The sequence below is a fragment of the Ceratina calcarata genome, unplaced genomic scaffold (genome assembly GCF_001652005.2).
Source record: "Ceratina calcarata isolate Rehan_Ccalc_2016 unplaced genomic scaffold, ASM165200v1 scaffold147.2, whole genome shotgun sequence".
NCBI lineage: Eukaryota > Metazoa > Arthropoda > Insecta > Hymenoptera > Apidae > Ceratina > Ceratina calcarata.
The window spans coordinates 723,409-735,537 of NW_017135881.1; the positions used below are offsets into that span (position 1 = coordinate 723,409).

General features: G+C 46.9%; 1 protein-coding gene across 4 annotated transcripts in view; it reads left to right on the top strand.

Moving 5' to 3' along the window:
- Scgdelta (sarcoglycan delta) overlaps window positions 1-12,129 on the top strand; it is a 175,600-nt gene that overhangs the window by 107,472 nt on the left and 55,999 nt on the right. Inside the window, exon 1 of one of the 4 annotated variants that reach the window (XM_018036239.2) lies at window positions 10,695-11,329. The exons of the other annotated variants lie outside the window; for them this stretch is intronic. Coding sequence (XP_017891728.1) covers window positions 11,288-11,329 — 42 coding nt within the window. The 5' untranslated portion in view covers window positions 10,695-11,287. Of the gene's footprint in view, window positions 1-10,694; window positions 11,330-12,129 lie in introns of those variants that run through there. 4 annotated transcript variants of the gene reach the window in all.

Here is a 12,129-nt window from a genome sequence, read left to right on the forward strand (position 1 = left end):
GAAATTTTTACATGGAAATTGTAGATCTCGTCGTCCTCTACAAGAAAGGTCGTTTGCAATTTTCCCGTAGGACCAACGGTTTAGGAGTAATTGAGAAAAAACGAAATTTTTTGCCAAAAGTTCGCCGTTTCGACGCTGGGATGGTCGGATTTTGTCAACATCAATAAAATGCCAAATAATCATACGTAACTCGTTAAATATCGAAGTTAGAAGGAAAACAACTTTTATTTGAAGCATTTTTCGCAATTTAAAAAAAAAAAAAATTTCGTCAGCGTCAATACTTAATTGGATATTTCCTTGTATAATTTTTAGCACGTAGCTATTTGTTATTAGCATTATTCTTCCGACGTCTGATTTCTTTTTAATTATAGGAAATGCGTTTTTCTAAGGTACATAAACGTTTGAGATTGACTGTATAGCCAATACATCCTTAAAGTACAAGGGATGGCTGTAGTCTTCGCTGTCTCATTGTATGCAATGCCTTGCATCTTCGAATTACTATACCCCGTAGCATTACAGTCAAACAGCTATCGATCCATTCGAATAGATTCCCTATCTTAATACCGAATTTACGTCGGTGACTATAGCGTGGCCCTATTAACCGATATCGCTGACGAACACGCTGTCGGACAATTGAATCAGCATACCGTTGTACGCGTACGATCATATCAAATAGAACGTGCCAGAATTTTTTCGACCTTCGCCCTCCAAAGAATTTCATTCATCATTGCACATTTATCCGATCCGGTATAAAGAATAATTTATCTGGATGGAAATTCCACATGTAACAATAACCGGTCTACCTAACATCGTTTCAAAGAGATTCCACGGCGATTCAGAAGAGGCAGAAACGGGATCATACACACCGTGCGATGGGAGACTTGCCGCGAATGGGTCCACGGGCGTGGAAAATATCAGTCGCCCCGATATGCTCGTTGTATTCTGATTTATTCGGTGAACTCGCTGGGATTTCGCGTTCTCCTTGGGTGCGCGCAGCCAGCCCAGGCCGTTTCGTTCCGTGCCGCGCCGTGCCGCGCCGCACCGCGCCGTGCAGACGTGCAGACGTATGCAACGTATACAAGCCTGTCAGCCCGGGCAAACAAAGTATCGTATATCGGATACGGTGGTGGCAGATGCCGCGAACATAACGGAACCGCCCTCTCTTCATCTCTTTCTCTCGCCTCCCCGCGCTTCCATTCACCCCAGCGCGCCCACCCTTGACTCACCTTCTTCTTCTTCGTAAACTCACGATCTTATTTCGCGGACGGGACGAGCGAGCGCCTTTATGAAACCGGCCCGGCCTCCCGATATTAGCATAGGAAGTGGGAACATCTGCCCCCGCGTGGGCCTATCGTGCCTTTTCTCCTTCGATCTCTTCCTTTGTTACAACAAAATTGGATGGTCTTCATCCTCCTCTTAATCCTCTCTTTTTCACATTGTCGTGTGACAAGATGTGTCAAGTTATGCGTAAAAATGGGAAATTGAATATCATCACACTATTGATATTAGATGAACCGACAACGGCAATGGTTTAAGTCAATCGAACAGCGAGTAATCGAGCAAGATCTTCTATCAGGGTACATTGAAATGGATGGATGATCGGAAATTCGGTGGCACCGATAGAGGGAAATAAAAATGGAAATGATACGATTACGGCGGTAGAGGATGGAAGGCGCGGCGGCGGCGGCGTTCTCCAGGTGTGCCAGTTTAAAGATTAATCGGGCCAACGGCTGTACCTGTTGAATTACAACCGGAGTATTTACGGGCGAGACGAGGCCACGCCAGAAAAGAACGTTTAATCGCGCTCACGGAGTCGTAAAGCCCCGGGCTCTGGCGGCGGACACGCTGGATCTTATTAATACGGAATGCCGCCGTTTCGTAAACCGTAGCCGATGTTTAAAACGTAAATTCGTAAGTCGGGAAACGTTGGTCGAGCCCTAGGCGTCTTCAATTTGATTTTAGCTTCACGTTTCAACTCCCCTTTAAACCGTCGACGGGCGTAACTCGAAGCGAGAGAAAATGACGGAATCGAGAAAACGAAAATTGGCAACCAATTCCACGTCGGTACGAATTGCAATTCGTGTCTGCGTACATGACTACACGTGTCCCATAAAAGCAATTATGAACGCGCGGAGAGTCGCGTGGCAGGAAAATAATTAATTATACGCGTAAATTTACGCAGTCCCTTTAAAATCGGTCGCGCGTGTTCCGCGAGAACCAGGTGGACGCGTACGTGCACGCGAACCGTACGCGCGTAAGTGTACTCGTCGAAGTCATTAAGTCTCGGTCATCGAGGTCGAACCATAAATTTCGAAATCGATCTGGCCGGTTGTTTTAATTAAAATTTATTGTAAGCAGGTGAGCGTGCGCAATGATAGCTGCACTGCGTGTCAGTGAACGGCGAAGCATCTGATTCTTTGTACGCGGCTGGAAACTCGGAGAGAGCATGATTGCTTTTCAGCTGTTCGCATTAAAGTGAACTCGGGACTCCCTGACCCATCATCCGTCAGCCGACGTTAATGAAAAAGACCGCGAGCGGAAGCCTGCCACGCTCCATGGATTTCACGACCGCGAATTTCTTTTTCTCCACACACTTTGGTATAAATTTAATTACCGCTAGACTCCACGGGTTGAAATATACACACCTTCTTCTTATTAATGCGTCCCATTAACTCGCATGGAAATCGAGCCCTCGGCAAGGAATCTTGTCCTCAGAGCTTCATTCCCGAGTACTCTAGCTACAATAGAGAAGAGTTTCCCAAAGGTTTTTAACCCACCCTCTCTCAATTAGTATCGATCATCCAAGTACCGTGTACTTCTTTCCTACCCCTAGCAAGTCGTTAAAATCGTGGCGACCACGAGGTAAGAAAAAAAGGACATATTTTTCAATTTGAAACCGCGGAATAAAGAGGTGCAGGATTCTGCAATCAGCATTTCTTGCGGCGAATTCTATTAAACTTATTAAACTTTCTTGAGACAGTTCGTAAAGTATTTAAGCCCGGTTTGCTCTGAGTGAATTTCTCAAACGGATTGTAATTCAAATGCTTGTCGCACAGGCAACATTTGCATATCGATAATGCATTCTATAAAATGGCAAAAATTCGAATCTTCTGTCTCTTGGCACGAGAACGAAATTACGCGTTTACAGGGAGTGAATCGATTCGATAATAATATGTTCAGAAAACATTAACTCGAGGTAATAGAGACCGAGGAAAACAATTCTGTGTGTTATTTCCCTTCTGAGAAGAGTTGCACCAGAGGGAATATCATTACCGATAAGAAATCTCGTTAAAAGCTGCGGACGCCTTAAAGGAATCAATTTTCCGCATCGAGACACAAGAAACGTGCGTGCCGAATAATTTCCCCTACAACTGGCAGCGTTCCACTCTCATTTCCCGTTTGGGGATCCAGGGAACCTGTTCGCTCACGGTCGCGCGATTCCTCGTCTCTTGTTTGCCGGTTGGACCGGAGGCCAAGAAACGATGGAATTACCTCGGAGGCTCCGTTTCCGATGTGTACACGACGGGACAGCGGGAATACACAGGCAACCGAGGACGACATTATCGAGAGAGAAACGGTGGGAAGGAGCCGGATAAACACGAAGAAGAGAGCCGCCACCGATAAGCGGTCTCGAGTTGTTAATGCGAAACTGATCGAAGGAAACGACGTTCACGGGCCCCCGAGGTTACAAGAAGACGCGCAGGTCGCCCGCTATTTTCCGGCGAGTTCACCCCATTAAACATTTTTGCTATCTCCCCGGGATCTGTTCGAGGGTAGACACGAGGCCGAACAGAGGAAAGGTTTCGCGTCGAGGCGAGATGCGGTATAAGCAGCGAGAGTAGGGGCGAAGGCGGTCGGGGTTGCCCGCTATCTAGACGCTGGCACCTGTTGCTTTTCCAGTCGACTCTAGCCTTTCGCTCCCTCTCTCTCTCTCTCTCACGCTTTCTCCCGCCCGCTCTTTATCTTTCACTCTACTCATACTTCTTTCTCTAGCCATATCGTTTTGCTTCTTTTTCTCTTTCATTATTTTTCTCTTGTCTCTTTCTGCCGGTTTTCCCGTTCTTTTTCTGTCTCAGTGTTCGCTTCTTCTTCTCGCTCGCTCGCTCGCTCTTTTCCTCTCCGGCCTCATTTTGTCTGATTCTCTCGCGACGAGAAGTAGCGGCTGCTACAGGAAATTGAAACGCGCTACTTGAAACTACTTACGCGACGGATGAAATTGTATGTTTTCCGGTTAAATTCGTGGAACGAGAAACATTCCCATTCACAATAAAAAAGATGATACTACGTAGAACCTGAACTGTCCTGTAATTTATCCCGCGGAATCTACTTAAATCGGATATCAATCGAAGTCCGAAGATCGCCCGGTCTAACCAGTGAACGACCTTATCTACTTAAAAGTATTCTCTTTAATCTTATTAAGCTTTTAATTATTTTTAGCGAAGAGTTTGCGTACAGTTACGTGTCCTTTGAATGAAATACTTGAAACCGAAAAGCAAATGTTCCTTCAGTTTAACAGTAACGTGCAAAATGATTGAATCGCACGACCGATAACAGGAACCAACGGTTTTCGCCTAAATGAAAAATAGATCCAGGTAAAGCTTGTATCGCATACAAAGCAATTTCGAGGACCACAGTCTCGCGGTACGGTGGCGAGTACAAACGCGCGTCGTTAAAGGGTATAATCCCGGAGTCGCTCTTTGCGCTGGGGTTGGCGCAATAATCAGCTGAGGGCTCAACATTGATATTACGCGTCCTATATTGCGGGTGTACGACGCGTAGATAGTCCCATTCAGCGGCACGACTCCCCCAATACACGAACACCCTTGAATGTATTAGAGGAATACCTTTGTGACGCGGTTTGATTATGAGGCTCGTAGCTCGAGACCCAGTAGCGCGCTACCCTGCTCGATAGGTCTGTCGTTGTCCCACGGTCTACGACCGTGTTCTACGAGAGGCCGTATTGCTAGCTGCAGAGCCGGCTATGAACCAGCCGGATATCACCGTCATTACCTCGATCATTACGTCGTAACAACAAAGGAATCGATACTCGGCCGTCGATCTTCGGAAGGAAATGGACGCGCGTTACCGTGGCCCACGTGTTTGCCCAACCATTATCGAAAGTCGATCGTACGGGTTTTTAAAGTTCGCTCGCCGGGGAGGATGTTTGCGGTCGATACGGAGGGAGGGCAACTGGGTAGTTAAACGTTTAAAGGCGTGTTTGGTAAATTTGCCTGCGCCACGGAATAAAACAATTTTTAGTCGTTTTCCTTATTCATTTCATTTGTTTGACGTATCCCCGTTTCCATATTGTTTACGAAACAACGTTCGTAAGGATGTTATTAAAGGGGAACGGGACGATTCGTTCAATCTTGCCGGAGTAGGCTATCGGGCAGATTGTGTTGGCAGTATGTTTTCAACGCCGACGTGGTTCGTGAAAGTGCATTGATTGTGAATTCAGTGCGAAGTAGCCTCGCGGGACCAATGCCGTTGCGGTGAATCGTCGATCATTGCCCTTTAACGACCCGGCCGGATGCACTGCTCGGAAAGGGAACGATGGCTATTATATTGTAGACACGTGTCTAGACCCAATGGTATTTATTCACGAACTTTCAATATCTTAAGTGCTTTTCCACACCTTCTTAGTTTTATTTTATACGAAGCTACTTTCCACTCCTATATTAATGCTAGATTTTTATGCGAGTACTGTCAAAAATCGCGGATAGGAGAAACTTGGGAATTTCAAGTTTGCGTGGTAGCTCCGAAAAGAGGGCCCAGATGTTGATTTGAAGCGGTTGTCGCGGCACATTTCGGTGCTTATACGCCGTGAATGAATTTTAGAGTACCAGCCGGCAGATAGATATACTGCCAGCGGGTATAATGGATAGCGTACATGGAACAGCACCGCGGTGTATCATCGATCATTGCCTTTTAATGGCTCAACCCATGTGCTACTTAAAAGGGATCGTGACACTCTATAGGGAATACGTCTAAGATAAATCGTCGTCACTGCCAGCTTAGAGTCAAGTGTGCTTTAGGCCTTTCCACTCACAGGTGTACATACACACCGTGCTTCCGTGTGAGCGAACTGTATTATGCTTCCCTCTTTGCGAACCCGGTTTACAAATATCCAACGCCTCTTCCATGAGCAAGTTTCCGCACCTATCCGCGATACTATGTTGGAAACAATTCTACAAGTGTTTAAACGCACATCGGATACTCGGCAAATAGAAATTTGTCTGACGAATAAAAAAACCGACTTTTTCTCGAAGTGAGATCAAACGTAGAACTGATCGAACACACTTTGGTCAAGGAAAGACGGTAACAAACACCGTCTTCTATTGCTCTATTTGTACCCTCGGATTGTACTTTGTAGAGTGAACCTAGCCATCGCTCTTAAAGCTACTAACCCGGTAGAAGAGTTCAAAGATCGCTACCGTAGAAACACTTAGGAAGCAGCGACGAAAATCGAAACAAAGTGAAAAGATGGCCGATGTTCGTCGGCGCGGAAAGAGAGAAAGGTCCACAAAAGAGACAAAAGGCCGGTTAGAGAGGACGGAGAGAGAGAGAGAGGAGGAGATCCAATGCGAGAGATAGCCGAGTAAACGAGTTTCGTCGAGTTGGACAAGACTTTAACCGTTTAACCGAGGAAGGGTTAGCCTCAGACCGACTCGGCTGCGAGTGGCTGCGACGTTATCTGATGCCAGTGTAAAAGTGTTGACCTTTCCTGACTGTTGGAAGCTTTTAAGCTCGTGCCTCGCGCGCGACAGACTTACTCGATCTTTGGCCGAGGCTAAATACGCGGGGCTCGTTGAGAGAACCGCGCGTGCACCCCTGTTACATTCCACTTATGACACGCCGGGATTAGCAAGAGAATCGTCGGATGGTTGATACGCCCGCTTGGATCTCGTCAACGTTCTTTGTGCCGCCTCGTGGAGGGCGTCTGCGCGGATCACTGGGAGCTTTTGTCGGAGCGAACGCTCCTCCGTGTACCTCGCGCTTATGCTAATTGCAGGCAGTTGGAATTAATGGAAACCAACCGGGAGAACAGTCCTTCCTTTTTCCTCGCAATTACATGGAATAAATATAATGTTCTTCTTAATGAAATTTTATAATGAGGGCGACCTTTAATATGTAACATGAAAATTTTAATTAAACTTATATTAAATCGAGACGATCGATCAAAATTTTCTTAAATAACAGCATCTCGATTCATCGTCTGAGGAATGCATGCACAGAGCTGCCTGTAGGTCAGAACTCGGACCGGGTGGACTTTCGCGGGAAATAAACGACAAAGAGCAAGTTGGCAAAGCGAGCAGTAAGAGGAGAGAGAAGTTGGTGGGAACGGTGTTGTACAGCTAAGGGGAAGAGGAGTCACGAAGCGGCTATAAATACGCCGTGCCACCTGCACCTAACGTCCACCTACGAACAGACTAGACGGGCACAGAATCATGGCGGCTGGAACGAGCCGCTCGTTTTTCCCCCGAATTAATGCACCCAAGTATTTTTCTTCCCTTGCTACTCGTGCCCTCGGTAAACGAATCCGGGATCTCTATATTAATGTATGTAAACAGCCGATTGTGTTCTATCGGTTTGAATGAGTGTCTGAATTTTGAAGAAAAGTATGTTCGTATTCAGACCACGGCGCCAAATGGTACCCAAGTTTCTCTGTCCTCCCCCACGTTCCAAACGTGACCTCGCTTATGAAGATTTAGTATGATTTGCGGATAATAGAATCCAAGATAGTGGAGTAGTTGCCTATAAAATATCTTGTAAGATCAAGTCGACTCACGATTTTATGAGGATATGGAATAATTGAGTTAACGGTTACTTCGGAAAGCTTGCAGTTAACTTGCGTGTCTTATAAAGCGTGTTACGGATACGATTTTCATAAGGTTACAGAAGAACGATAGGAGAGATGTGTGAGAGAGAGAAAGGGTTTATTTCATTCATTCACGGTTTGCCGGTAGACAGAGAACCACGGTGGCGGATACACGCCAGGGATATAAGGTTACTTGATGCCGCGAGCTAAAACCAAAGCTCATGGTACACGCGATATCGTCTGGCACCTCTTTAGAACGAACAAACGGAACGGAGAAGGCGAGGGAACGGGAATGATACGAAAAATATGAATAAAATGCACACCTAGAGAAAAGAAACAGGAAAGAGTAAAGAGAGACTCGTCTGATATCTGTTGTATGGGTGAATGTATTTGTGTGTCAACATTAAAAGCGCGTGGTGACGAGGCAAAGCGATACAAGTTAGGAGTGTTAAAAAAGTCGAGTCACACACCGTCGCAGCACGGGTACGGCTTCCATCCATTTTTTTCGTTCACGCGTCACCTTTTAAATCCGACACCCTTGAGCGTGTGCATTTTTAAGCAAGCAAATACCTATCGAATGTATCACGGCTGCGAACGAAAGCACCGAATGACGTTGCGAACGCAAAGGGGTGTTGAGCAGAGAGAAAAAAAACATAAAGTGTAGACGCACAGAGGGCGACATGGTAACAAGGGATGGCAGCAGGTGGTGGGAGGAAGAATCGGTACGCGGTACAAGGGTAGTTTACTACGAGCGTGTTAATTAAACAAAAAGCCACCCCCGTATACCAAGCTAATTAGAGTGGCTCTCTTACCGGAGCGCGAGTTCTTCGTTTCAAAAATATTTCCCTACCCGCTCCTGCTCCTCCGGTGCGCTCGAGAGAGCAATCCTTTCCCATCTCGGCTCCATACGAGTACGCCCGCCGCGCCGGTGAATTTTCTTTGCGTTCTCCTTGTTTTTTTCTGTTTGCCGTTACCTCCGTTCCTTTTTTTGTTCCCTCGTCCAGTGCGTCGGTTTTATCCTCGCCTCTCGCTCTCGCATCCGTGCGTTGCTCCTTTTCGTCGCGCGTTTCCTCGCTCGCTTTCGCGTACCGCGTCAAGCATTCGAAACTTCATTGCGCGCGAGCGGACGCCTGACGCGCTGTTTTCCGCGACGTTCACCGCGCGCTGCGAAATTAATTTTGTGGAATACAACTCGCCTCTGTTAGACCCGTTCTGTTCTCGCCTCGTCTCTTTCGAGATCTCGCTACTCTGGTTGATTATTTTGAAACGATACAGAGCAACGAGTGTCGGACGCATATCGTTCATCAAATTTTAGGATACGACGCTGGTGCGAACCCGAACTACAGCCGCGGCACCCCGTCAAAGCGTTTTACCTGAACAAACATTTTTTGCGCCCAACCACGTGCGTGTCTCTGAACTGTTAACCAAATACCGGCAGGAAAAAAAAAGAAATTCCGATTTTTTTTTTATTCCTGTCCCTGGCAGTCCTCTGCATTGTCCGATTGAAATTGAAGAATCGGCGAACAACCAATATCAATCCCGACGCCGCGAACATGGAGCGTGTCGCGTTCCGCCCTCGTTGGGAAATCGCGATCTTGTCGCCGAGCCGCGCCGAGCGATACACGCGCGCCGGTATGCTGCGAGCGAGCCGAAGCGACATGCGAGCGAGAAGATTAAACAGCTCGTGCACGCTGGCGCGTTTTATTCGATTCAAGCGGTCCGGTCTCACGCAGTGACAGATTTAGGGCGAAAACGGACCAACCACGATTAGGATTCGCTAACGCAGCCGCAAACAAACACTGCGGTTGGAACGCCGGTACGTGTGTTTGTATGCGACAGAAAGAGAGAGAGAGAGAAACAGGAGCGAGAAAGAGAGAGGAACAAGAAACAGAGTGAGCAGCAAAGGACGGGAGAATAGGAGAAAGGGCAAATGGGAAGGACAGAGGGTTGAATGGAGAGGGAAACATCTGCGATCGGATTAGCGGTGAACAGTGGCGACACTTCCAGGTGATTAGGCTGATTCCGCATCCACTCTAAGCCCGCGCTTACAACGCTACTATTCGATGGACTGCCTCCGTATAGTTGGCATTACCGCGTTCACTTCTGATGTCGAGTACATTTACTTAGGAAAATTCTCTGACCACCGTGACTCTTTTCGTGTAGGGATACTCGAGATTGTACACGGATCGATCTCCGTCCCACGTGCAAAGCCGAGAGCTCTTGATAGATTAATACTGCTTTGTCACGTATGAAGTACGAGCGAGGGATGTTGTTTCCGATAACTGTAAGACGAATGCGTCTCGCACCATCTGCGATTTAGAATTTCTCAATTTTTCCCGACTGCAGAAACAGGTTCTTTAATGCAAGTGCTTGGACAAACATTCCACGCGTTGAATAGATTTATTTGTTACGCGATTGATCGTAAGTCTACACTCGCGATAGTATGATGAATAAAAAAATTGAATTGCCCGACTTCTCTTCGGAGGAAATTGCCGAATTTCATCGCCTCGGACAATCGTCCATCCGGAAAAGAATAGCGCGGAAGATGAGGTCGCTCGATGCATTTCAAGCGAAAATAGCCGTCTACATAGCATACGTGCTCGCAGACAGAGGATGTCGACTGCTCGGAACTGTTTAACTCGGCTCGTAGACCTCTACTCCTCTTCACAGTTCCCCCTATTTTTTTTCTCTCGCCGTACGTCTCGGTGCTGGTTTACCCCCTTCTCCCATGTCTTTCTGGCGTAAATTCGTGAAAACGAACGTCTATCCTTTTGTCCCAAAGCATATTTTGGTTTCCCCCTGCATTCACTCACACCCACGCACTCCAAATCTCTTGTTCTACCTCATTCTCTCATCCAGTCTCTCTCTGAACGGTTCATGAGAACGAGTAATACCGTTTCCCGTGCCAAGAAGTAGCCGAACGCTGTTTGGCTCACGTACAATCGTGCGAACAACGTCGATGAACAGTAGTGTGGTGAACAATTGAACTCAAGTGACTGTCGAGCGACAGAAATTTTCGAATGATTCCTGCGAGCAATCGCGTTTCATCGAAAACTTATGAACCCTGTGTTGAAAAATCTGCACGCAGTATGTTTCCGGATGTTGCAATTTGTACAACTAATGGAAAAGTGAAGGTCTAACTAGATCAACTATGATCAGAGCCAAACACCAACTGTAAACGGACGCACGTTTGCTAATTAGCGAAAGATTGAGTTTGTAATCACTGCGCGGCGTAACTACCATCGCGAACAATCCTTTAATAATACCCACAGCCTCTATTGAATTTCCGTGTGAATCGAAACAATTATTATTGTCTGTGACGCGATACGAGCGGCGACCCGTCGGAACGCTGGGCCACCATTGTGCCCGTCCGGATATTTCCATAACGATTAATATCGGCGCGGCCTCGTCGTTGTCGCGATTTAGAAAACCCCGTGGCTGCCAACGATTTCGCTGCCTCTGATTCCGATGGAAATTGTAGCAGAACAAAAACTCGAGGAGACCGATCAAGTAAGAGAATGCTTCCGAATTTTTGTATAACAGCCAATGTTGCCAAATTAAAGAAGCATGCATCTTGTTTTATTAAGAAACTTGCAACTGCATAAAAATTCGTCTCTTCTGTCTGTAAAAGTTCCCGAAAGACTGTTATTTACGGATAGTAAAGTCCTAGTTGCTGTTGCTCAAATGAAAGAGTTAACGACCGCCGACCGTCGTCTTTCACGGGATATAAATTCCGTCTGGTAGACCAGACGAAAAAGGGAGAAACTATATGGTTCCGAATCGAAAAATGACTAATCCATCGCCGAGATAATTATATCATTCCGCTGGTAACTAGCAGCGCCCAGTGGAAACTCGTCAATCGTTGATATAATTGCATCGTCGATAACGGCGGTTGAACGCGCCCGCCTCGTTATTTGCTCCCTGCGCGAACGTCGGAATCGTTTTAACAAAGAAATTTACGACGGTGAATCGGCTCGATGGAAACTTATTAGCCCCGGTGACTCCGACCGCGCGTCTCTCCTATCTGCATTCATTTTCCCGCTGCGTCGTTACGTCACGCCTTATTCCTGCTCTTTCGCGGTTGTTGCGTTCCCCCTTTTTTCTTTTCTCTCGCCCGTTTAATCGACATAAATTCTTGTTACACCCGCGCCGTATATCCGTTCACCCGGATTTCACTCGGCTCGTATGCACGCGGCTCGCATAAGCTCGGAGTCGCGCGACCCGCTACCGTTAACTATGAATTCGATATTTCCCTGGAATACTGGCACGGAAATACGAGCAACCGAGACGGAAAATTCATATCGTCGCTC